A 27,086-nucleotide genomic window follows, 5' to 3' on the forward strand; every position below is an offset into this window, starting at 1 on the left:
GCAGCCGACACCCTAGAAGTGAGCAGGCTGGCATCCAAAGACGCTTCCTCAATATAGGAAGCTGCATCCCGCATCTGTCCCACTAACGCTCTCTGGATATCCGGAGCCTCATCAGGAAAGGTATCCTCCAAGGCATTGGCCCAGGCCTCAATGGCTTTAGCCACCCAGGAGATAGCCATGGATGGGTCTCCACCTTCCTGTCCGTGGGATCCTTCAAAGAGGAGATAGACGGCAATGGCAGCGTCGCGCTTTTGATCAAGCGGGTAACGTGGGAATCCACCGCTGGCGGAGTCTCCCATTTCCTGCAATGAGCTTCAGGAAAAGGATAGTTCGCCACCAACCTCTTCTGTGGATGGAACCTCTTACTGGGTAATTGCCAGGCCGCCGCCATATGATCCGTTAATTGATCAGACAGGGGGAACACAGTTGAAGTCACCTTGGCCTTTTTAAAATTAGGAAACTTCGACCTAGGAGCCGGCGCATCATCCTCAACATGTAGGATAGCCCGCACCACCCTAACTAAGGCCGGAACATTAATGGAGGACTTAGCTTCCACCTCCTGCCCCATGGCATCAGAGTCAGAGTCCTCATGGATTTCTCCATCATCTGAGGACACTTCCGAGTCCGACAACTGCGCAGCTAGTGAACTCACAACCGGACGTTTAGATGCCCTTGGTGGCACATCACTTTGCAACATCGACTGAAACGCTGAGGATGAAGCCGCCAGACTCTGTACGGAGCTGGAGAGAACATCCACCCAAGGCGGAGGAGCCGTCGGAGCAAAACTCTGCAAAGGCACTACAGACTGACGCGTCACTGGGGGAGACTGCACATACACAGGCAGTCCCGAGTAAGGACCCACAGTCTGGGCCCCGGGGGAAGACCGCAATATTTGTGGAACACCCGGGGAATGGGGGATGGTGGGCTGAGGCAATGCCCTAGAAGGGACCGCTGATGGGACCGATAACCGGTCAGCAATAGACGCCAGCACCTGTGAAAACATCGCCCAAGGAGGGTCCTGTGACACAGGGGGGTTGGAGGGGCCCGGTACCAGCTGGCACCGCCTGCACAGACCATCCTGAGATAAGTCCTCCCCATCAACTCCAGCAGCACAGCGTCTGCAGGAAAATAGCACAGGAGCCACAGAGCGCTCAGTCTCCTCATCAGACATGATACCGTAAATACACAAGAAGTACGTATCATCAGAGGAATTACGGTTTTAACACCCGCGCACTCACCAGTATGCGACACAACAGCCCAGATATGGTACTGTGTAGCACACAACAGTATGTGACTGACCCCACAAATACGTGATTTATATAAGTGAGGGTCTCAGAAAAACGCCCTTCCCCCACACACCTGCCGGGCCGTATGAGAAGTAAAGGGATAGTTATAAGTTGACAGCAAGGAGAATAAGTCACAGACAGGCAGCACTAGCAATAGTCACATACAATGCAGAAAAGTTAGTACTCACTGCACCTTCCGCTACAATCAACCGCCCAGATTCAGTGTCTGGGAGGGCTATAGCGCTGTGTACACTGTCCTTTAGCAGGGGAGAGGTACACAGGGGGAACGGTCCACTTGATTCCGCCTGGGAGATCTGCGATGCCTGCCAGTGAAGATGGCCGCCGGAGACCTCAGAGGAGGAGTGGCCGTAAGATAAGAGCAGCTCAGCGACGCCAGACTGCTAGTTGAAAGGCGCGCTGAGCTGAGGGGAGGAGCCGCTAGACAGGGAAGGCTGCCTCCCCTGGCTAGCAAATAACCCCCGGGTTGCCGGTCCCGCTACCAGCCTGTTAACCTGGTGGTCTAGCGGACACGCGGGGTATTCCTCAATAGAGGGGGAGCCCGCCGCCGCCGCTAGCGCCTCCGGTCTGTCCCCAGAGACCGGAGGCTTCTGACTGCATACAAAGTATCTGTCCCCTGATCCCCGTCGCGTCCGGCAGCAGTCAAGGGAGCCCCCAGAGCCCGGCTAGTACAGGCTCTGGGGTCCCGCCGCGATCCCCAGAGCTGTACTGGCGTTGCGGCGCCAGCGGGGAGAAGGAGCGGCAGCGTGGACGTCCTAAAGGACAGTCTGATGCTGCCGCACTAAAAATGTAAAAAAAGTAGAAAAAAATAAAAAATTTTCTCTTTTAAAATAAAGCTTAGGGGCTGCTCCTGCAGCCCCACTGCGACAGGGTGACCCGACTCCGGCCGGGCAAAAACTAAAACTGAGGTGCCTGTGGCCGGGGGCGGGGTATAGAGGAGGACGGACCCAAGTGCATCCTGGGAGCAGCAAAGCTTTAACTGCGTGGTGCCCGTGGATCCAGATCCAGCTATACCCCAAGGTCAACCCTGTGGACCCCCTATGGACCCTGAAGTAGAAATAGGGTATATATATATGCATGCTGGAAGCTTCAAAGCTGTAGCTGTTTGGTGCAATGGATTACTCCAACCCCCCCCCCTCCCCCCTCCACGGTAGTTCCTGTGGACTCTGAAGAAGAAAAGAACTTATCTCGGTCATATAAGAGTTGCTCCTGTTACATTTGCCATCCCCTCCGCACTGCTACTTAGTAGAAAGCCATTACACCCAAGCTGGAGTCGCAGCTACAAAGAGCAGGGTAACCCCCATTTCTCTTATAGCCTTGGCCAAAAACAAAGGAGGAGAATGAGGGTGTGTGTGTTAATGTGAGAACCAACCAATCACAAGCTGCAAGCAAGAAATTGTGGCATGACATCACTGGTCCTCTTCTAACTCCCTAAAAGATGGTGGGCTTTATAGATTTGCTGGTTCTGTATCACAACTCAGGCAAATTCGTGGATCCATGTATCAGCCCTCAGGGCTCCGACTATAGGGAGGGGGCACTTTGTGGAAAAAATGTCCTAGGTGGTTGTGCAGCTTTACAACTACAGTGGCAGAAAACATCTTTCTTCTACTACTAGAATGCCTGCTGAATGTGTCTCTCTCATTATAATAGGGAATGATGGCCCAATTATATGAGAGCATTAACCTTTGGGTAGGAATAGTTGAAGCGATTAAAAGAGATGTAAAGTATAGGGGTTTGGGGCTGGTGTGAGGATCCAAAAGAATTATCTATATACGGAGGATTCGAAAGAGAAGAGCTACTCGTGACAGTAGAGAAATCCATGGGACCCCTAACTTGGGGGTTTGTTCATGAAAGGTCAAAAAGCCTAAACAGGCATGTTCGCTGTTGATGAGACTTCACCCGTAATCATGGCTGTAAACCGCAGTCGGCAGTAAGATTCACTGGTTCTCAATGTCTTGTGTAAGGATGCTTACCAAGGATTGCATGAGTACAATTAACACTGCAATTCGTCTTCTGGAAGGATAATAATTAATAAAATCCTTTTTTCTTTTTTTAAATACCACTATAGATTGTCGTGTATGCATATCACGCATAGGGCCTGATTTATCAACGAGTTTTATCACTCGCAGAGAGTGATAAAACTTGTTGCGCATGATAAATGGTGCTCCAGCCAATCAGCTCCCAACTGCCATTTTCAAACGGATGACAGTTGGGAGCTGATTGGCTGGAGCACCATTATCATACGCAACGAGTTTTATCGCTCTCTGTGAGTGATAAAACTCATTGATAAATCACACCCATACACTCAAAATAAATAACTTTAAATCCTGTCTTCATATAGCCTATGAACTACTGTAGGTAGCACAATAATGGATATAATTGGGTGGGCATATAAACGGTCTTCCCGCTCACCCCCTCCATAAGAAAAAAGGTTTTATTATTGCGCATGCCCGAGATGCCTTTTGTTATTGCGTTACCTGAGATGAGGTTTGGCAACGACTCCAACCATCTGTTTCACAGACTGAGCTTCACACACCCAAATGCTCAAATCCACAGCGAGGGTCTTCCCGCTAAGACTTTGCAGTGGGACATGCCGCTTCACTGGCTCCAGGATGGGCCACAATTCATGGACACCCATTATGCCACGTCCACTTCCACAGCTGCAAATACAGGCGAAACACATGACCATCTCTATACAATCACATTATTATACCATCCGGGGCACACAAGTTACTATTTAATGAGGAGGCTGGATTTCAATGTATGGCCCATTTTATTTTATAAAGAATTATAGCTTAAAGAAAATAGGTAAGTATAATAACCAGTTCACTCCAGATATACAATAAGGAATAATGGATAGAATTATGTGATTTTAACTCATTGAATTGTGCGTTCTCTCCTCATCTTTTACAAACTAGATTGCTTGATTTTTCTGCAGTTCTTCAGTGTTTTCAGCAAAGTTTTGAATTACGAGTTGCGTTGCCCAGTGGCGTAAGTTTATGCCAGGTGCCCGAAGCTAAATTAGGTGGTGGTGCCCCCACTCCCCCCGTAGGCTTCGACTTGCTCCAGCCCCCGTGTGTATCTAGCTTCAGCCATCCCTGAATTTCTCTCTAGCCAGACCCCCACAGAACAGCACACACATGGCAGCAGGGAGCGCACACACACTACATACAGCACACACATGGCAGCACGGAGCGCACACACACTACATACAGCACCCCACACATGGCAGCAGGGAAGGATCACACACTACATACAGCACAGCACACACATGGCAGCAGGGAAGGATCACACACACTACATACAGCACAGCACACACATGGCAGCTGGGAAGGATCACACACACTACATACAGCACACACATGGCAGCAGGGAAGGATCACACACACTACATACAGCACCCCACACATGGCAGCAGGGAAGGATCACACACACTACATACAGCACCCCACACATGGCAGCAGGGAAGGATCACACACACACTACATACAGTACAGCACACACATGGCAGCAGGGAAGGATCACACACAAGGAGTGACATACAGACACAGGGAGGCCAGGGGTGGCAAGCACAGCAGCGCACATACAGCATTTAGAGAGAGGTGGCTCACATGTTGGTGGCTGTTCAGATAACAGCTGTTCTGGTCGGGATCAATGAAGAAACCATTGGCCGGGAGGGGGGGGGAGGGGCAGTAGGAGGACCTTCCCCAGGTCCAGCCCCCGCCTATCGTTGGAACAGCTTCACCCAGGCCATGAGATCCCTGGCAGCGTGAGTTGAGAAGCTGCAGTGGTACCGCTGTTTTTGGCTAGCGGCATCCTCTCTCTCCCGGTTCCCGGCCATTCTCCACCATGGTCCGGACTCAGCCACAGGTGCACTGTCGGAGGCTCGTCAGACAGAATGGGCAGGCATGGGGTGAGGTTGCGGGCGGTCACATGATGCGTGATGTCCGCAACCCGCCGAGACCACAGAGTGCACTAGAGCCGGAGGAGCGCCGCTGATGCTGATTGGTGCTCAGCTCAGCGGCTCCTCTGGCTTTCCTTTTACCATAGTTAGTTAGAACGAAGCCGGCTGTAGGTGTAGGTGGAAATGGCCGGGACCCTGGAGACTATGGAGCCAGATGCCCCCTTCAGGGCTGACGCCCGGCGGCAACTGACTCCATTGTCTCCTGGAGTTCCGCCACTGGCGTTGCCCTCGGATGCAACAAAGCTTTATTGCTCTCTCCAAATAGGATATAATTGTGTATATACGTTTAATAGGACGGGGGACGGGGTCCGGACGCCGATATACAGACGCCCGGCATATTGCCGACGAGGATATCCCGAAGAGATCAGGATACCAACATCGGCATCCCAACCCCTGCCAACCCTAAGGTAAGTATATGGATAAGTATGATAGTTAGCCCAGGGAGAGAGTGTTAGGTTTAGCCCTCCCCCTGGGGAAAGTTAGGCTACAGGAGGGAGAGTTAGGCACCAGGGGAGATTAGGGTTAGGCACCGCCCCCAGGGAGGGTTAGGTTTACGGTGCGGGAAGGGGGGGGGGTTAGGGTTAGTTACCACCAAGGGTGAGGGTACTTACCGCCCCTGTTAGGATTTTACATGATCAGGCTTTTGGCATCGGGATTTGAACTGGTGTCTATTCAGCCGTCGGCATATCATACCGATCCCTATAATTGTATATTGCGATCAGTTTGCACTGTATCCAAGATCTATTTAGTAGAGTCGGGACTCGAATGATGGTTTGTCAGAACCATAGATTGTTTAGGGGTCTATTTACTAAGCCTTGGATAGAGATAAAGTTAACGGAGATAAAGTGCCAACCAAACAGCTCCTAACTGCCATGTCACAGGCTGTGTTTGAAAAATTAAAGTTAGGAGCTGGTTGGTTGGGACTTTATCTCCATCCAAGGCTTAGTAAATAGAACAATGGCTAATGGCTAACCCTTCAACGGTGAGGATACAATGTTTCCTCACCATTGCAATACAGGGGTCTATTCAAGCCTTGGAGATAGATAAAATGGAGAAAAATGACAGTTAGGAGCTGGTTGGTTGGTACTTATCTTTCTCCATTTTATCTCTCGCCAAGGTTTAGTGAATAGACCCCTAAATATGTCAGTTTGCATTTTAAATTTAATACATACAAGTGTAAAAGTCAAATCAACACTTAAAGAACTCTGCTAAAATCTTTTCTTTCCCGCTAAGGCCTCCATCCCAGGGGCCCAGAGCATAGGGTAATAGGCACCTCTGCAGCCAAATGTAGGGAAGGCCAGGTCTGATCCCCCCCCGGCGATGCAGGGGGCATGTACAAATAACTATGCCACTGATCAGACAGGGTGGCAGTGAAGATGCGCACAGGGCAACTTCTCCCGTGAGCCGCTTCACTGCCAGCCTGTCTTCCCTGCCTGATAAGATGAAAGTACTTTTTCCATTGAGTAGCGGGTATTTGATGGTTGCCAGCCATCGGATGCTGCTTTCAGATGCCCACAAACTGCATCAGCTGACAGCTTGTGTGCAGCTAAGGATACCTGGAAGCGGTGTCCGCAGCTCAGCTTATGTGCGAAACTGACTGCTTCTGCGCACATAAGAAACATCAGTGGTTTTGAGGCAATGGCTACTAGCCATCAAATCACTTGATTTGGTGTCGGACGCCCGCCAACCATTCGATGCCCACCCATCAGCAGTGCTGACCAAACCTGGCCAACATGTGACTCTCCAGCTGTTGTAAAACTACAAGTCCCTACATGCCCTGCCAGTTTTAGCATTCCCTAATAGCAAAACTGTGGCAGTGCATGCTGGGACTTGTAGTTTTACAACAGCTGGAGAGCGACAGGTTGGTCTTCTCTGCAGTAAACCATTGATGTTTCCTTGTCGACAGCTCCTTGCCATCAATGAAAAAGCACCAGTGGCCACATCGATGGTTAGCCATTCCATAGCCAGGGCTGAACGCCCTGGTCATTTAATAATCTTCTTTATTACATTTGTTTGCCATTCTATTTTCCATTCCTCCACCCCCCCGAATGCTTTAAACTAGGGATGTGCAGGCTCGGTTTTACTCGGATTTACTCGGTTCTTATCGCCACTTTACCGCAAATTCGGATTTATTATATTGGCTACCCAAAACACATGATAGGCGATAGCCAATAAAATGCCGTTTAAAGATCCGAGTAAATCCGAGTAAAACCGAACCCGCTCACCCCTACTTTAAACACATAGGGGTACGCTATAACGCTTCGCCTCTTTACCGAGGCGAAGCAGGAAGCACTACTGATGAGATGCAAGAACATCTCATCGGCCGGAGAGGGGGAGCGTTAACTCCCCCCTCCGGCGCTACCCGCTAGAGACAGCAGTGCATCAGCCTAGTGCTGATGCCCTGTGTCTCTGTCCCGGCCGGCTCCACTGAGCATGCGCGGGATCTCACAAGTATCGCTAGATCCCCGTTTGCAGGCTGGAGCCGGCAGCTGCCGCAGCAGGGACAGCGCTGTCCCTGCTGTGGGATAGGCTAGCGCCAGGCTATAGCTGTCGATAACGACAGCTACAGCGGGCCGAACGGTCAGGCGATATGACTGTTCGTACATGGCCCAGGCTATCGGCACTGCCATCTTATAGATAGCAGCGCTGATAATGACAGGGGCGCATAGTGCCCCTGTCACTTACCGCCCAGACCCCCGATCATACATCCGGGAGAAGCGGTATCAGCGCACATAACGTGCGCTGACACCGATGCTGGGCTTCATACATCTCCCCCATAGTCTCAACGTGACCCCCTTCCACCAGGTACAAAACTCAATGCTCCTGGACTTCATTCTTAATTTATGATTGCCGTCACCTGTGCTGAAACGCCTTTTTTCGTAAATTAATCAGTTCAACACAGGTGGCTGCAATAATTAATTAGGACCAGGAGCAGAGCATTTTGTACCTGGCGGAAGGGGTCATGATGGAGGGTCTGAAAAAAGGGATCGAAAAACATGCCCCCTTCACCTGTCTAATGTAATGCTGCATACACACGGTACAACTTGAACAACCATAGATATCGTTGATAGACTTCCCTCCAACTTTCTGTAGTGCAGGGCAAACGATTTTGGTTGTACACACTGATAGATACCTATGGGGGCGATTCAATACACCGCGCTGTTTGGGCGCGCAAAGGATTTTTTCTCGCACCCCCCTGGGGATGCGAGGAGAAATCCTACCAAGGTGCCGGGCGTGCAGCTGGTTTTCTGCATAGTGCGGCGCTAACAGCCGCGTGCCTGGAATTTTGGTCAGAGAATGCCTGTTACAGCACCTTTACGCCCTTTTTAAGGCGCGATAACCAGCATTCTCCGACCACACAGCGCACTGAATTGAATAGCTCCGGGAGCTCGCTCCCGGCGCTTTTCAATTCGTGTTAAATTGATCGCCCCCTATGATAGATATCTATGATATATATTTCAGTGAAGCTATCTTTTTACAGGCAAATCTTTACAAAATCGTCCAAGTTGGCCTGCACGCATGAAAGACCATAGAAATCGTTATCGTTCATGCGGGAGAACGCGCATCATTGGTTGATCGTTCACTGCATAGAAATGAACGATTTATCATTGGACAATATCGATATCGTTCATATTGTTAAGGAAAATCATCCCATGTGTATGCAACTTTACACTTTGTGAACATTTTTTCTAATGATGCATACACACGGTCAGATTTTTCTTCAGATTTGAACGATAACGATTTCAAAAATCGTTCATATCTGAAGGAAAATCTGACATATCTGAACAATGAACGATGCGCGTTCCCGATGGTCAGATAACGATATCTGACATCTGATGTGTTTTGCAGTCAGTTTTGGACGATTTCAGCCATTTTAAAGCAGTCAAAAATCGTTCGTAGTTCAAATCGTTTGCAAAATCGTTGGTCAAATCGTTCATCTGACCGTGTGTATGCTCCATAAAGCTGCATACACACACACACAACGATTTAGTAAATGAACAATTTTAGTAAATGATTTTTGTTAATTTTTTCATGGAACAAAAATTGTTTACTAAACTCGTTCAATAACTAAATGTACTGAACGATTTTTTTTTAACTACAAACAATTTTTGCATATTCCCTTACTGAAAATCGTTGAGTTGGTCAGTCTGACTGAACTACAAACGTGAACGTGCATGAACGATAATCGTTCATCGCTCAGAAAGTGAACGATTTTTTTGAACGATAAACAATATCGTTGATGATTCAAAAAATCATTGTGTGTATGCACCCTAATGGAGCATACACACGGTCAGATTTGTCAGATGAACGATTTGACCAACGATTTGAACGATTAACGATTTTTGACTGCATTAAAATGAATAGAATCGTCCAAATCTGACTGCAAACACATCAGATGTCAGATATCGTTATATGACCATCGGGAACACGCATCGTTCAGGCATGTCAGATTTTCCGATATGAACGATTTTTTAAATCGCTATCGTTCAGATCTGAAGATAAATCTGACCATGTGTATGCACCATTAAACTTTAAAAGACAGTGTGGGTATTTATCAAAGCTCATTCTCTTATAACAATACAGAGATAGACATGTCATACAGAGCTTGCAGGTTGGTGTAGCAGTACTCCCCCTCTCCTAAACACTGCTCATCTACCCAGTGAGCTCACCTTTTATCCGTATTAATAATCCGCAGAGCTAATGTCACAAGCGGCTGCCAGGCTTCCCCCTTCCCCCATTGTTATTGTATCCCCTAGTGCAGATTTCCCGCCGCTCAGTTGAATAGTAGCAGAAGCTGTCAGCGAGCCGCTTCCGGGGCCCGTCACATGACACGGATGACGCAATGTGAAACCGCTCTATTGATTTGCAGTGTTGCAGGCAGCAGCAGTGCCATAGCTGTTAGAATTATACACCTAGTACATACATACTCAGAAATGTCCATGAGTGGGACTGGAGTTTTTTTGTATACATTGGCAGTTGCAAGGCTCATACTGTGCAACCCAGGTTACAGAAAAACGAAAATAAGAGGGTAAAGCAGGAGCAGCAGTGTCGTGGCATTGCATTAGCTCAGGTGGGCGTGTATTGCCTAGACTTAACCGTGGCACTATATACGTCCCAGCGTGCTCTGCCCTGCATTGGCGACCATATTGTGAGCGCAGTTCGTTCTCTAGTGATTGAGATGGAGAAGGGCACAGTACTTCCGGGTAGTCGGGTAGGGGGCGGGGCCAGCGTCGCGATGGTTCGACGAGGGGGCGGGGCTCGGAGGTGTGAGCGCGCCATGCTGCACGGTCCGGTCAGGTGAGAGCGGGGATGTGCGCAATAACGGACAGAGGGGACCGGGAGTGACGGCGCCGGTGTGTGAAGGGATCCCAGGCTAGGTGAGGAGCCATTGCCAGGGAAATAGTGTACAGGTGACATCACCTGGGATGGTACAGTACATGTAATCTGGGACATAGTGTACAGTGGGGTAGGGGGAAACAGGACCCGTATCCCGTGACACTACATATACAGTACATATAATCTGACATGTATAGTGTACAGAACACATTACCTGCGACAGAGTATCCAGGACACATAACTTGGGGCTGTACAGTACATGTAACCTGTGATGTATAGTATACAGGAACCATATACTTGGATATATAGTGTACAGAATACATAGTGGTGGTCTATGTACAGTGTAATAAGCCTTTTATATAGATACATTGGATTAAAATACCAACCAATCAGCTCCTGTCATTTTTAAAACAGTCTGTAAAGTGACAGGAGCTGATTGGTTGGTACTTTATCTCCATCCACTTTATCTCTCTCCAAGGCTTGGCACATAGACCTGTCTTGTAACCTGGGAAATACAGCGCACAGGATCCCTGGTCAGAGACATCCTGGTCTCGTACATACATACATACAGTGTATCTGACTTATAGCTGGGATGAATAGTAGTGTCCAGGACCCATACCTGCGACATCCTGGTCCCATTACACCTGTGTAAATACAGACAGTACATGTATTTTTCAAGATGCACACACTAAAGACAGTCAGTCCCTGAGTGCAGCCATGGTAAAAAGTTTTGAGAATGACACAAGTATTGGTTTTCACAAAGTTTGCTGCTTCAGTGTATTTAGACCTATTTGTCAGATGTTACTATGGTATACTGAAGTAACATTACAAGCATTTCATAAGAGTCAAAGGCTTTTATTGACAAATACATTAAGTTTATGCAAAGAGCCATATTTGCAGTGTTGACTCTACTTTTTCGAGACCTCTGCATTTCGCCCTGGCATGCTGTCAATCAACTTCTGGACCACATACTGGGGTAGATGTACGAAGCCTAGAAGCGGTGCGCTGATACCGCTTCTCCCCGATGTATGATCGGGGGTCTGGGCGGTAAATGACAAGGGCGCTATGCGCCCCTGTCATTACTGGCGCTGCTATCTACAAGATAAAAGCGCCGAGCGGCAGGGCCATGTACGAACGGTCATACCGCATGACCGTTCAGCCGGCTGTAGCTATCGTTATCGACAGCTACAGCCTGGTGCTAGCCTATCCCCACAGCAGGGACAGCTCTGTCCCTGCTGGGTCTGCTGCCGGCTCCAAAGCTGCATGCGGGGATCTCGCGATACTTGCGAGACCTCGAGCATGCTCAGTGGAGCCGGCCGGGACAGAGACGCAGCGCATCAGCTCTAGGCTGGGTGAGCCGGAGGGGGCAGTTAACGCTCCCCCTCTCCGGCCGATGAGATGTTATTACATCTCATCGGTAGTGCTTCCTGCTTCGCCTCGGTAAAGAGGCGAAGCGTTATAGCGGCACTGATGGCTGCCCATTCTTGCCTAATCAATGCTTGGAGTTTGTGGATTTTGTTTGTCCACTCGCCTCTTAAAGATTGACCACAAGTTCTCAATGGGATTAAGGTCTGGGGAGTTTCCTGGCCATGGACCCAAAATTTCGATGTTTTGTTCCACGAGCCACTTAGTCATCACTTTTGCCTTATGGCAAGCTGTTGGTGTTCCATCATGCTGAAAAAGGCATTGTTCATCATCCTGAGACCATTCATGTGTGGGGTTGCTTCTCAGCCAAGAGAGTGGGAAAACTCACAATTTTACCTAAGAACACAGCCATGAATAAAGAATGGCACCAAAACATCCTCCAAGAGCAACTTCTCCCAACCATCCAAGTACAGTTTGGTGATGAACAATGCCTTTTCCAGCATGATAGAGCACCTTGCCATAAGGCAAAAGTGATAACTAAGTGGCTTGCGGAACAAAACCACGAAACTTTGAGTCCATGGCCAGGAAACTCCCCAGACCTTAATCCCATTGAGAATTTGTGGTCAATCCTCAAGAGGCGGGTCGACAAACAAAACCCCACAAATTCTGACAAACTCCAAGCATTGATTAGGCAAGAATGGGCAACCATCAGTCAGTATGTGGCCCAGAAGTTGATTGACAGCATGCCAGGGCGAATTGCAGAGGTCTTGAAACAGAAGGGTCAACACTGCAAATATTGACTCTTTGCATAAACTTAATGTAATTGTCAATAAAAGCCTTTGACACTAATGAAATGCTTGTAATTTTACTTCAGTATACCATAGTAACATCTGACAAAAAGGTCTAAATACACTGAAGCAGCAAACTTTGTGAAAACCAATACTTGTGTCATTCTGAAAACTTTTGGCCATGACTGTATACAGGGATCCTAGTTACAGGAATAAAAGTAAAAAAAATATATATATATTAATTACAGTACTATTGTTTGCATGTACAGTTCATTCAAATTGGTCTTGGGCAAAGATGCTAAACACTTTTTGTGCTAGTTGTTTGTGGACACCTTTTTGGTATTTGCCGACATAGGGCGGTATGCAATTGTTTTCTCTAAAGTGACAGGAGTTCGCGGAGTGTGGTTCAATTAATTTGAATATTGCGCCCAATGAAGTTGGTTTAGCCGAGTAAAACAGCCACACCCGACCAAAGTGCTGGGCGTGATCGAGAAAAGTGCCTGCTTGGGAGCCCAAATGGGTCACTTTTTTTTTTTTTTTTCGGGGAGGGTGGGGGTGTGAGATGAAATGCCGGCGCCAGCAGCTGATCGCGTCAGACAAGAGCAACAATTGAATAGCTCCATCGGGCGCGTAGTTGGCTGCAAACAATTGAATACCACACACAGAATGAAATTCAGTTAAAAAACAGAACTTTTATTGTGCACTTAAGAAAAGTCAAACACTAATGGGATTCCCTGATAATAAATAAACTACAAAGAATGTCTATGTATTGGAGCCTAGAAACACTTGTGGACATTTAGGTAAAGTTTGTTTTTGTATACTCATAAGTAAGTTGGGTACATTTATAATCTGTAGGACAGGCTAATGTTTACTCTGTGCCCAATTATATGTGTCTAGTGAAAAAAAAAGTTCTTACAAACAAATACAAATGTACGAGGGTTGTTCAAAAAGTAATGCCTGAATGCTCACAACTCAAATTTTATTATGGATACAGATTGGAAATTTGCAGTAAAATACTTTGAAGTCTTAGTAACAGAATGAATCTACTCAAAAAATTCACCATCTGCCCTCAAACATTTTCTCCACCTCTCAACCCAAGCTGTGAATCCACTTTGGAAGAATTCCAGTGATTGGTGTTTGACCCAGGAACGTATGGCGTTTTTCACAACCTCTATGTACTCAAAATGTTGACCCCGGAGACAGTATTTGAGAGGGCCAAACAGATGAAAGTCAGAAGGGGCCAAATCAGGACTGTATGGTGGATGTGGCATTATTGCCCACCCCATTTTGGCAACATCCGCAGATGTTGCCATCGAAGTGTGAGATCTGGCATTGTCGTGGTGTAAGATGACATTTGACAGTGGAGTTGTATACCTTTTTTTGCGGATGGCTTCTTTCAGCTTCTTAAGGGTAATAATGTATCAATCACTGTTGATTTATTGGTTTGGTTCCAAGTAATCGATAAGAATAACACCTCGGCAATCCCAGAGGAATGTGGCCATGACTTTGTTTACGGATCGCTGTTAATTTTGGCCTAGGTGAACTTGGGTGTTTCCATTGCTTTGATTGGGCCTTTGTTTCTGGGTTATAAAGGAATACCCAGGTCTCATCTCCTGTAATGACATTTTCCAAAAACTTCTCAGAGTTGGCTTCAAAGTTGGTCAAAAGGTCATTGCACACTTCCACCCTCTGGGCCTTATGATCCCTGGTTAATTGCTTTGGAACCCATTTAGCACACACTTTATGATATCCCAAATCATTGATTAGTGTTTCTACAGTGCCATGGCTACATTCAAGTTCATCACTGATATCTCTGATGGTCACACAACAGTCTTTCTGAATCATGGCATCGACTTTGTGTCGGTTCTCTGCTGTCACTGCAGTTGATGGTCTGCCACCACGAGGTTTGTCGCACCGAACGATTCTCCCGATTAAAAATGCTTCATCCACCTTCTGACATTGCTATAGTCAATTGTACGCTCACCATACACTTTTTTTCAGTCTTCTGTGGATTTCTGTAGCACTGCAGCCTTCTTTTTCCAGAAATTCAATGACTGCTCTTTGTTTCATCTTGGATTCCATGGGATTTCTTGGACTACCTAAACAAAAATACATATATAGCTAGCAGACATATTAAACTACAAACTGACAAAGTTTCAAATAAATGTTGCATATTATTTCAGAGTTATGAGCATTTAGGCATTACTTTTTGGACAACCCTCGTATATATGACTCAACGGCAAGGAAAGTCCGTAATGAAAACTGTTCTGAACTTTTGTATTGATAATGATGATATGAGTGTTTCTCCAATCCCGGGATACATATTGCAATGAGGGTCAAACACCCAGCAGCTGAAAGTGTGCAAATAAAAAAACAGGGATAACCCTCCAGAAATACATTCTTACATCAAAGACCCTTGCCACGCCTGTAGCAGGTTCTTTAGTAATTCCAAGGATCCTTATATAAACAGCTGTCAAAATCATCCTGCAATACATATGTGAATAGAAGAAAAAAATCACATCACATAAGTGCCTATGTACTAAGCCTGCAGGGGCCTATCCACTAGGCGACCTGAAAGACTGAACGTCTAGCATTCAGACCTTCATGTCGCCGAGGTGCGGTGCCCGCACTGAACGTCATTCAGTGGAGGAGCCCGACCTCCTATCCCTGAACATGCCGAACCTGATGAGCGACATCAGGTTGACGGGCATGTTCCGTAGATAGTCGGGGTCGGCAAAGACCCAGCTTGCACGTGCATCACTGGTCCTTGCCGCCTATCCATTAAACGAGTTTGTGAACAATGCAACCAAAACCACTTGGTTTTGGTCGGATTGTTCAAAAAGTCATGTAATGGATAGGCCCCTTTAGAGAGAGATAAAGTGGAGTACCAACCAATCATTTCCTAAAGGTGGGTACACACTGGACGGAATTGGTGGTTCGATTGCCGGCAGCGGCAGCCCGACATCAGCAGAGATCCCGGCAGCGGAAGCCCGACATCGCTGGAAATCCCGATCGTGGATAGGTGAGTATCTACTAACCTAACCTAACCCCCCTAACCCTCCTTAGGGGTGCCTAACCCTAACCTCCTTCCCCAAGTGCCTAACCCTAATCCCCCCTCTAAGTGCCTGACCCTAACCACCCCCTTCCCCGCTGCCTAAACCTAAGTCCCCCGGGTGGATGCCTAACCCTAAGTCCCCTCCGGGGGTGCCTAACCCTCCCTCCCCCTAGCCTAACCCTCCCGGGTTGGTGCCTAACCCTAAGTCCCCCCTGGGAACCCTAAACCTAACCCCCCCCCCGAGGCTGTCCGCTCGCGGCGCCCGGCATCACTACGATCGGGGCGCCGGTCTCCCGGGGTCGGGGTAATGCCGGGCGTCTACATCTAGACGCCCGGCATTTCACCTTGCCGGGATATGACAGTCGGGAAGCCGGCTGCCGGTATTTAGGCAGTCGGCTTCCCGATTGCATACCCAAGGGACCGATATATCTGCAGACTGTACAGAACATATGTTCTGTATACAGACTGCCCGATTCGTCGCGTCACAACTGAGTTGAGCTGTCAATTACCGCCTGCCCGTGCAGCAAGTGCATTGGGCGTTTGCCCGTACACACAGCACGATGCACCAATATATCTGCAGATTTATTGGGCATTGGCTGTGCAGCACAGCCAAGGTGATATGTCTGTGAATGACGTCGTTCGCACACACATCGCTGGTACACACTGACAGACGCACAGTGTTCGATTGAACGGCCGATATGTTGTAGACTTCATTCTAGCACCCTGTACCTGTCACAACCCGTGCAGTTCCTCTTTCTGCCTGGGGTGTCGTTCTCTGCTCTGGTACTTCTAGCACACACTGGTCTGTATATCAGAAGTTTGTTGCATCAGCTGTGTGTGCTAGAAGCACCAGAGCAGAGTGGGTCGGCCCAGGCAGGAGAGAGGAACTGCATGGATTCTGACAGGTGCAGGGTACTAAAATTAACACTGTCGGCCAGTGTGTACCCAACATTACTGTCACTTTACAGGCTGTGCTTGAAAAATGACAGGAGCTGATTGGTTCTTACTTTATCTCCGCCCACTTTATTTTTCCTCCAAGGCTTAGGTCATAGACCCCATAGTGTAATATATAAATATGTTAAAATAACATCAAAACTTTATTTACACTTATGCTGGGTACACGCTTTACTGGATTGACTGTCTGGACATGCTCATGAAATTGGTGTTTGAGCTGAGACTTCTTTCATCAAAAGCTTTATGTGATCTTTAGCAAAGGTCTTCCTGTGTTGGAGTTGTTGTGAGGCATACCATCATACTGGTCTGGCTTTTACATAGTCGCTCGGTACACACCTTTTCAATCAGAGGCAGGTCGGGTAAAACTCTCCTGATCAGCCATGCAGTGTGTCCCGAAAGTGATCCCCGGTCAGCTGCCTGCGAGCACCATACACACTGCAGGCAAATCAAAGTGTTTACGGGCTTCTATGGTATCGGGAGGTTGGGTTGACAAATATTAAACAGAACAGATGCGACCTCCCGATCCAGACCGTTGCAGGAGCGTTATAAACAATTTATAGGCTAAATTTCTTGCAACGATACAGCATACACACCTACAGTACCTTGCAAAAGTATTCACCCCCTTGGTTTTTTACCTTTTTTGTTGCATTACAACCTGTAAAAAAAAAAAAATGTTTTAATCTGAATTTTATGTGATGGCTCTGCACAAAATAGTCTAATTTGGTGAAGTGAAATGAGAAAAATATATATATAAAAAAGAATCTTTATAAATAAAATTCTGAAAATTGGCATGTGCATATGTAATCACCTCCTTTGCTATGAAGCCCCTCAAAAGGTCTTGTGCAACCAATTCCATTCAGAATCACATAATTAGTGAAATGAAGTCCACCTGTGTGGAATCTTAGTGTCACATGATCTGTCAGTATAAACACACCTTTTCTAAAAGGCCCCAGAGGCTGCAACACCACTAAGCAAGAGGCATCACACCATGAAGACCAAGGAGCTCTCCAAACAAGTCAGGGACAAAGTTGTTGAGAAGTTCAATTCTGGGTTGGGTTATAAAAAAAATTATCCAAATCTTTGATGATCCCCCGGAGCACCATCAAATCCATCATCATCAAATAGAAATAACATGGTACCACAACAAATCTGCTAAGAGAGGGCCGGGCAAGGAGGGCATTAATCAGAGAGGCAGCACAGAGACCAAAGGTAACCCTGAAGGAGCTGCAGAGTTCCACAGCAGAGACTGGTGTATCTGTGCACCTGACCACAATAAGCCGTACACTCCGTAGAGCTGGGCTTTATGGAAGAGTAGCCAGAAAAAAGCCATTAGTGATAAAAATAAGAAGACACGATTTGAGTTTGCCAAAAGGCATGTGGGCGACTCCCCAAATGTATGGAGGAAGGTGCTCTGGTCAGATGAGACTAAAATTTAACTTTTCGGTCACCAAGGAAAACGCTATGTCTGGCGCAACCCCAACACATCCCATTACCCCAAGAACACCATCCCCACAGTGAAACATGGTGGTGGCAGCATCATGCTGTGGGGATGTTTTTCAGCAGCAGGGACCGGGAAACTGATTCGAGTCGAGGGAAAGATGGATGGTGCTAAATACAAGGATATTCTTGAGCAAAACCTGTTTGTCTGCTCGTGATTTGAGACTGGGACCGAGGTTCACCTTCCAGCAGGACAATGACCCGAAGCATACTGCTAAAACAACACTTGAGTGGTTTAAGGGGAAACATTTAAATGTGTTGGAATGGCCTAGTCAAAGCCCAGATCTCAATCCAATTGAGAATCTGTGGTCAGACATGGAGGAGCTGGAGCAGTTTTGCCTTGAGAAATGGGCAAAAATCCCAGGAGCAAGATGTGGCAAGCTCATAGAGACTTATCCAAAGCGACTTGCAGCTGTAATTGCCACAAAAGGTGGCTCGACAAAGTACTGACTTTAGGGGGGTGAATAGTTATGCACGCTGAAGTTTTCTGTTATGTTGTCCTAAATGTTGCTTGATTCACAATATAAAAAAACACAACTTCACAGTTGTAGGCATGTTCTGTGAATGAAATGATGCACACCTTCAAACAATCCATTTTAATTCCAGGTTGTGAGGCAACAAAACATGAAAAATGCAAAGGGGGGGGGGGTGAATACTTTTTCAAGGCACTGTATACAATTGTCGTCCCGATCATGCAATAGTGTTATATTATGTTTAGCTACCATAGGGTCTGCGCCTAGTGCATCATCCTACTGTACATTGTTCTTTTTTTAAGAAATGGTCCCATAGCGCTCAATCAGATTGTTTAATTTTCTTGAAATGAAAGCTACACCTTCTAGGTTGCTGCAAGTGTTGCATCAGGTTTCAGCATATACTGTATGTCACCTGCTGTGTTTCAGTGGAGGGTTTATTCCAATTAAATAGATTTTTTACTACTATTAAACTAGCACCTTCTCGAAGATAATAGCTAGAATCTGATTGGTTGCTATGGGCAACATCTCCGCTTCTAAAAACTCTCACTTTAGTAAATTTGCTCCTCTGTGTTCATTCTAGCACCCTGCACCTGTCGCAACCCGTGTAGTTCCTCTTTCCTGCTTGGGGTGTCTACTGTTCACTCTAGGTTTGGCGAATAGGGGACGTGGTCAAGAAAGTGGGCGTGTTTTTTGACGCCTCCCCTTTTTGTCACTTTTGGGGGCGTGGCTGGCACTTACGGTCATGCTGGGCAGACCCCAAGCGCTACGGTCACTGTGAATGGATGCCGGGTGCATGCTTTGGTCTGTATCTCAGCAGTGTGGTGCATAAGCTAAGGGTAGTATCTAGATGCCCTTCACCGAGCGGTGACGACATCAGTTACTGTCCAACGTCATTCCTTACTATCCATGTGGAATATAAACCTGTGGCTAGAGAACAAATGTCGTCTTTTGGTGGCCTTTATGGGCATGGAACTGCACTTCCGCCCTCACTCACTTCACTTCCAGATCTTTAGGATGAAGGGGAAATAGGTTCAACCATAAGCTAAGTGTGGTAGAAGCACTAGAGCAGAGAGCGACACCCCAGGCAGAAAAGAGGAACTGCACGGTTTGTGACAGGTGCGGGGTGCTAGAATAAACACAAAGGGGCAGATGTACTAAGCTCTGGAAAGTGATAAATTGGAGAGTGATAAACTACCAACCAATCAGATCCTAACTGTCATTTTTCTAACACAGCCTGTAACATGATAGGAGTTGAGTGGCTGGTGCTTTATCACTTTTCAGTGCTTGGTACATCTCCCCCAAAGTTTCTTATCTCTACTCTGAATTCAAAGTGTGAGTTTTAATCATTGACACTGTTTCTGTCTATGGGTAATGTAAACTAACTGTAGAAATGTGAATTGTGAATACCTCCTAAAGGTCTTTGCTGTGCCAATGTATTATGTCAAATCTGTGTTTGTAAAAGTTAATGCTGTTAGTTAATTTTCCTTTTTTTTTTTTAAATTTTATCATCTTTAGTTTTTACAACTTAAACAACAATGGGTAAAAGGAAGGAATCGAGTCCGCTGAGCACCGCTGGACATAATAAGAGAGCAAGACCGGATGAAGAGCAGGATTGTAATTCTTCCTATGCAGCACGTGAATCTCAGTCTGTAAGTACAGGTTTGTCTGTTAAACACTTATGCTGGGTACACATTCAACGATGTGTACCCAGCACGATCTCGCAAGTGATGGGACCCGGCGGGGGTCCCGGCATCGGCAAGAGGATCGGGAGCGACATCGTGACGGCAGGGGCAATCCTGTATTTGGCAGCATGGCCCTCGCTAACTCGTCAACGACGTAGACGGTATAGACTAGACGATGTGCCCGATACGTTGTCTGATCCTGCCGGTTTGGACGACATATCGTCTAGTGTGTAACTGCCATTAGGGCTAGATGTACTAAGCTATGGAGAGCGATGAAGTACCAACCAATCAGCTCCTAACTCATGTTACAGGCTGTTTGAAAAATTAAGTAGGAGCTGAATGGTTGGTACTTTATCTCCCCTCACTTTATATCTCAAAGGCTTATTGCATCTCCCCCCCTAATCTAATTGTTCCAAATACGTTTACTGTGGAAGACACACTGACTATAGCATCTATCACATTGTCTATGTCCTAGAGGCGTTAAAGCTTAAACAATGGTTGTTGCTAAGCGTAACGTATAGTTACAGTTATGCTGGGTACACACCTGGGCACCCTATCCACCGAGCAGCCGATTGGCAAGTGTGTATTGTCTCACCAATCAGCACACCTGGGCGGGCATTTCAATTTGCAAGGTGTGCCCATATAACAGCATTGGCTGTGCTGCAGGGCAGATGCGATATGTCTGAATGATGTCTGCAGACACCCGCCGATACACTATGCCGTATTATGTTTGTCTGCTAGTGTGTACCCAGCATAACAGGCCGCTATTGTCAGCGTTTGATTCCTATTAACCGGTGTCTTCTCATAATGCTTGGGGATTTTCTTTTACTTTTTTGGGGCTCAAAATCACCCACAAACCTATTTATTCTGACATTGACTAGCATTTGCCTGTGAATTTGGTAAGAAATGATATATAGGGCGATTCTCCTGTTGATGCACGGGACAGCTACACAATTTCAAACGACAAACTTTTGCCAAAATACCAAGATTTTAGTGGGTCTTAAGTTATAGGGTAAGGCATTGCTACTAAGCATTTAAGTTTTCATATAACACATACAGTCAGGTGCATAAATATTGGGACATTGACAGAATTTTCATATTTTGGCCTCTATTCACCACCACAATGGCTTTGAAATGTAACAAACAAGATGTGCTTTAACTACAGACTTTCAGATTTAATTTGAGGGTAATTACATCCAAATCAGGTGAACGGTGTAGGAATTACAACGGTTTCTATATGTGCCTCCCACTTTTTAAGGGGCCAAAAGTAATGGGACAAACTAAACAATCCTTAATCTAACTTTCACTTTTTAATACTTTGTTGCAAATCCTTTGCAGGCAATTACAGCCTGAAGTCTGGAACGCATAGACATCACCAGACGCTGGGTTTCATCCCTGGTGATGCTCTGCCAGGCCTCTACTGCAAATGTCTTCAGATCCTGCTTGTTCTTGGGGCATTTTCCCTTCAGTTTTGTCTTCATCAAGTGAAATGCATGCTCAATCGGATTCAGGTCAGGGGATTGACTTGGCCATTGCATAACATTCCACTTTTTAGCCTTAAAAAACTCTTTGGTTGCTTTTGCAGTATGCTTTGGGTCATTGTCCATCTGCACTATGAAGCGCCGTCCAATGAGTTTTGAAGCATTTGACTGAATATGAGCATATAATATTGCCCAAACACTTCACAATTCATTCTGCTGCTTTTGTCAGCAGTCACATCATCAATAAATACAAGGGAACCAGTTCCATTGGCAGCCATACATGCCCACGCCATGACATTACCACCACCATGCTTCACTGATGAGGTGGTATGTTTTGGATCATGAGCAGTTCCTTTCCTTCTCCATACTCTTCTCTTCCCGTCACTCTGGTACAAGTTGATCTTTCTCACATCTGTCCATAGGATGTTGTTCCAGAACTGTAATGGCTTTTTTAGATGTTGTTTGGCAAACTCTAATCTGGTCTTCCTGTTTTTGAGGCTCACCAATGGTTTACAACTTGTGGTAAACCCTCTATATTCACTCTTGTGAAGTCTTCTCTTGATTGTTGACTTTGATACATATACACCTGCCTCCTGGAGAGTGTTCTGGATTTGGCCAACTGTTGTGAAGGGGTTTTTCTTCCCCAGGGAAATAATTCTTCTGTCATCCATCACAGTTGTTTTCCGTGGTCTTCCGGGTCTTTTGGTGTTGCTGAGCTCTCCGATGCATTCTTTCTTTTTAAGAATGTTCCAAACAGTTGATTTGGCCACACCTAATGTTTTTGCTCTCTCTGATGGGTTTGTTTTGATTTTTCAGCCTAATGATGGCTTGCTTCACTGATAGTGACAGCTCTTTGGATCTCATATTGAGAGTCGACAGCAACTGATTCCAAATGCAAATGTCACACCTAGAATCAACTCCAGACCTTTTACCTGCTTAATTGATAATGAAATAACGAGGGAATAGCCCACACCTGTCCATGAAATAGCTTTTGAGTTGATTGTCCCATTACTTTTGGCCCCTTAAAAAGTGGGAGGCACATATAGAAACCATTGTAATTCCTACACCGTTCACCTGATTTGGATGTAATTACCCGCAAATTAAATCTGAAAATCTGCAGTTAAAGCACATCTTGTTTGTTTCATTTCAAAGCCATTGTGGTGGTGAATAGAGGCCAAAATATGAAAATTCTGTCAATGTCCCAATATTTATGCACTTGACTGTATTTCTTAACAGACCAGTTTAACAGGAAAAGAAATGTAAAAGAATGTGATGCACGGGACTCATAGAAAATAATATTTCTACCTTAACAGAATGTAATGAATAATTCTGTGAAGTGTGAAAGGATACATGCTTGTTAAATGCATTTTCTATTTAAATGTACTTCAGAGATTGCTTTGGTATAAGTTAAATTAAATAATGAAACAACTGCGAAGTGTTGTGATTTTTTTTAAACCTTGTGATGCACGGGACAATTGAAAGTGATGAATCAGAACGTATTTCCTCCTTCTAGACTCTCTATCAGAGTTATGGAGCCTGCAATTTATATATGTTATACAGCACATACTGTGTTTGCTAAACTGTGCTGAAGTAAGAACTAAAGTGTCTTCGTTTTGCATAGAAATAGCTGCAACACACTGATGTGATCTCAGTTGTTAGTTTGTAAACATCCCAGCATTAGCAACAAAGTTTCATTAGTACTGTGCTCCAGGAAGTCTCTGAGATTATTATTACTGGAAAGTTTGATGGCTCAAAAGATGTTAATAAGATTCTGGCGCTGTTCCTTGGTCAGGGCTGAACACTATATCATCTCTGTACTGACTGGGTACTTTCATTACACTGCCCAGTCCTGGCTCCTCCTATAAAGGCGGAGCTATTAGCTCTGTGCGATCAGCAAACTGACTCTAGTCTTTTCTGGAACTCTTATGGTGCGTACACATGGTCAGATTTTTCCTTCAGATATGAACGATAACGATTTAAAAATCATTCAGTCGTTCATATCTGAAGGAAAATCTGACATATCTGACATGCCTGGACGATGAACGATGCTCGTTCCCGATGGTCAGATAACGATATCTGACATCTGATGTGTTTGCAGTCAGACTTGGACGATTCCATTCATTTTAATGCAGTCAAAAATCGTTCAATCGTTTAAATCGTTCAATCGTTCATCTGACAAATCTGACCGTGTGTATGCTCCATTAGAGGAACTGTCTGTTACATTATGGCAGTAACTCCTCACTCAGTGGTATTAACAACACTGTTATGGGAAGCGGCAAATAGTTGGGACTATGGGCCTGATTCAGACCCACTCGCAAGCGGCTGTCCGCTCGCAAGTGGGTCGATGGTGTGCACTGCGCATGCGCACGACGGAGGGAGCTCCGTCGTGCGCATGCGCGAGACGCGACGAGCGAAGGACTTTCCTTCGCTCGTTGTGTCTGATCAAAGGGGGCGTGCTGTCGATGTTGATTGACAGCACGCCCCCTTTGGTGGGCGTGCCTGCGAGACGGAGGCGTTCCCAAGGGAACGCCTACCGTCAGAAGCCGGCCCCACTGACATCACTATTGATGTCAGTGGGAGTGATTTTGGCTCTGATAGAGCCAAAATCACTCCTGGCCCTGCGGTTGAAAAACTCAACCGCAGGCTTCTGCTCACAGTGGCGATGGTCGCGATGGTCAAGACCATCGCGACCATCATCCTGCATGCTCGTATATGCTGTGGGTGGTGACCCACAGCTATACGAGCGTCCAGGAGGACGCTCCATATTTATGGAGGTGGGCCCTGATTCAGAGCGAGCGCTCTGGTCAGAGCGTCCGGCTCTGAATCAGGCCCTATGCTTTGTTCAGCTAAAGGGTTATACTGTCTCTGCCGTTGTCCCTTTCTAATATGGACTTGGGCTGTGTGTGGATAGTAATGCAGGGCTACCGACCTGTACCATACACTAACGCTGGCTCCAGCTGATACCTGAGGGCTGACAAGATGTCCTCTTTATCTGTAGCCATTGCTCTCCCCAACTGATTGGATACCTTCTTCTGCAGCCCACCGAGGGCCTGTCAAGGGAGAAGCCCTCCGGTCACTGGGAAATACCACTGGGAATCCGGTGAAACCAACACAATGTACAGCTTTGCTCCCACTGGCAGTGACCTCACCACAGTGCAGCCACCAATTGCCGTTTTTCTCTAATTCATATCCTTGAGCCTCCTACAGTACTCACTGGTCCCCTAACGTCCAGCACCGCTAAAGGGGCAGTGCAAAAAGTCTCTGAACCTTAATGAAACCAGTTAAATCATGCCCTATATTAGATAATGGCAGGAGTCAAATTAATACTTTATATTTTTATAGGGGCACATCAGCGTGGGTAGGAACACAGGGTATTGGTGGGGTGCCACACCTCTGCTCTGTAACTCCGCCCGCTGCTGAGCTGCGCCCAGTGGGCTGCCCTGCTGTAACGCTGAGGAGATTCCTGATTAGTGCAGGAACTCCTCAGCAGTGTCTGCTGTGCTCCTATTGGCTGAGTGATGCATCACATACTGTCACTCAGCCAATCAGAGCACATACACTCCCATCCCCACATAGTGACTGTCTGGACTTCTGGATTCAATATCAGGCAGAAGTCCAACATGAACTCAACAAAAATGTCCGTGTGTCACATATAGGACTGTACAGGGAATAAATCACTTTTAGAAGTGTGACACCCCTCCCTCCCCCTTGAAACCTCCATGTTCCTTATATCTCTATTCTCTAGATGTAGCAGCCCCTCCTGTAACCCCCTAACCCCTTCAGGTTATTGGGCCTGAAGTTGAAGTTTCAGTAATCATTCAGGACGGGAGAACTAAACAGTGTACATGGCCAACACAGGAGGATAAGGTGTTTTACACCCAGGACAACATTGTAAGAAAGATGCAGCCTCCAGAAGTTGCAAATGCAAGAGGGTACCTGTATTGCTACTTCCCAGATTTAGGGCCGTATTCAATTAGCGGCGAAAAAAGACGTTTTTCGGCAAAAAAATGCGATATTTTTGCCAAATAACAGGTAAAAACGCAATTGGCATAAAATGACCGCGAAAATTTTGGGTAAAAAAAAAAGTTGAAAATGGTTTTAATGCATTGGGTCTGATTTTTCAGGGGACGGTATAGATGTGTGAAGTATTTTAAACATCGCACGCGGTCGCAGCAGGCGGTTTTCTTACGGTTTTTAAGATTGCATTTGTACGACACAAAAATATACTTGCACCCATTTTAACGTACCCCCAATTTACGTGGAACAGTAGTTTCCTCAAAAAAAATAGCTTCCTATCATTTTCAACGGTTTTTATTTTTATTTTTTCACCTAAATTTGCGTGGTCGTTTTTCGCCAAAGTGCACAACTTACAATTTTTTTGGGGGGGTCATTTATCATTGGGGGGCTGTGCCAAAGGGTTCTGAAAGAAATCCCCACATTTTTAGACAAAAATAAGGTTTTTGCATTTTTTTTCACCTAGTCTGGGATGGAGAAAACCTTTTCTCCAGTTTTTTTTGCCAATTGCGTTTTCTCCTGTTTTATTGCACAAATATCGCCCTTTTTTTGGCGAAAAAACGTCCGTTTTCGCCGCTAATTGAATTCGGCTCTTTGTTTGATTTGTGTGATGCATGGGACACTTTTTGTTTTTCTCTATTTTAGAGCAAATATAAACAATTATCTTAATTTGTTTATGGATTTTAGTTACATATTCAGACTACAAAGATGAGCTGTGGTGGTTTTGTTTTGTGATTATTATTAGTACAATATGAAAATGTTGCCCCTCACAGTGATGCACAGGACGGAGCTGCTTAGCATATTTACATGTTAATATTTCTGTGCATATTTAAGCTATATGGCAGGTTTCATATTTAATTTGGAAATACCGCATATTGGGTAGAATGAACAAAGATAAGGTACCTCCAAACCGTACCAATTACAGAACAGTGTGCTGTGAAAACTTAGTTATAATTAACGATTGTATTTTATGATTTGTAACTTCTACATTGGTGTAATTAAAATCTAAAATGTAGCTTAGAGGTAAATCAGAGTAGGTTCTTATACTTTGGAATGTGTACATTTAATAAATATAAACAAATTGCTGGTTAGTGAAATTAAATTTTTTGTAGTTTATGTTCACATTCTGGAGAATCGCCCTATACGTTATTTTACCAGCAACACACAAATGT

At 45.9% G+C, this 27,086-nt stretch overlaps 2 protein-coding genes across 2 annotated transcripts in view; one reads left to right on the plus strand and one right to left on the minus strand.

Annotated features, from left to right (window-relative positions):
• GEN1 (GEN1 structure-specific endonuclease) overlaps nucleotides 1-10,151 on the minus strand; it is a 76,552-nt gene extending 66,401 nt beyond the window's left edge. Inside the window, exons 1-2 of the mRNA XM_088468156.1 lie at nucleotides 9,939-10,151; nucleotides 3,782-3,964 (exon numbers count right to left, since the gene is read on the minus strand). Of these exons, the coding sequence (XP_088324282.1) occupies nucleotides 3,782-3,942 (161 nt within the window). The 5' untranslated portion in view covers nucleotides 3,943-3,964; nucleotides 9,939-10,151. The remainder of the gene's footprint in view (nucleotides 1-3,781; nucleotides 3,965-9,938) is intronic.
• Nucleotides 10,152-10,519: 368 nt separating this feature from the next.
• Nucleotides 10,520-27,086, plus strand: part of SMC6 (structural maintenance of chromosomes 6) — a 166,428-nt gene continuing 149,861 nt past the window's right edge. Inside the window, exons 1-2 of the mRNA XM_088468145.1 lie at nucleotides 10,520-10,646; nucleotides 20,253-20,386. Coding sequence (XP_088324271.1) covers nucleotides 20,273-20,386 — 114 coding nt within the window. The 5' untranslated portion in view covers nucleotides 10,520-10,646; nucleotides 20,253-20,272. The remainder of the gene's footprint in view (nucleotides 10,647-20,252; nucleotides 20,387-27,086) is intronic.

The sequence above is a fragment of the Taudactylus pleione genome, unplaced genomic scaffold (assembly GCF_031769625.1).
Source record: "Taudactylus pleione unplaced genomic scaffold, aTauple2 ptg000081l, whole genome shotgun sequence".
Lineage (NCBI taxonomy): Eukaryota > Metazoa > Chordata > Amphibia > Anura > Myobatrachidae > Taudactylus > Taudactylus pleione.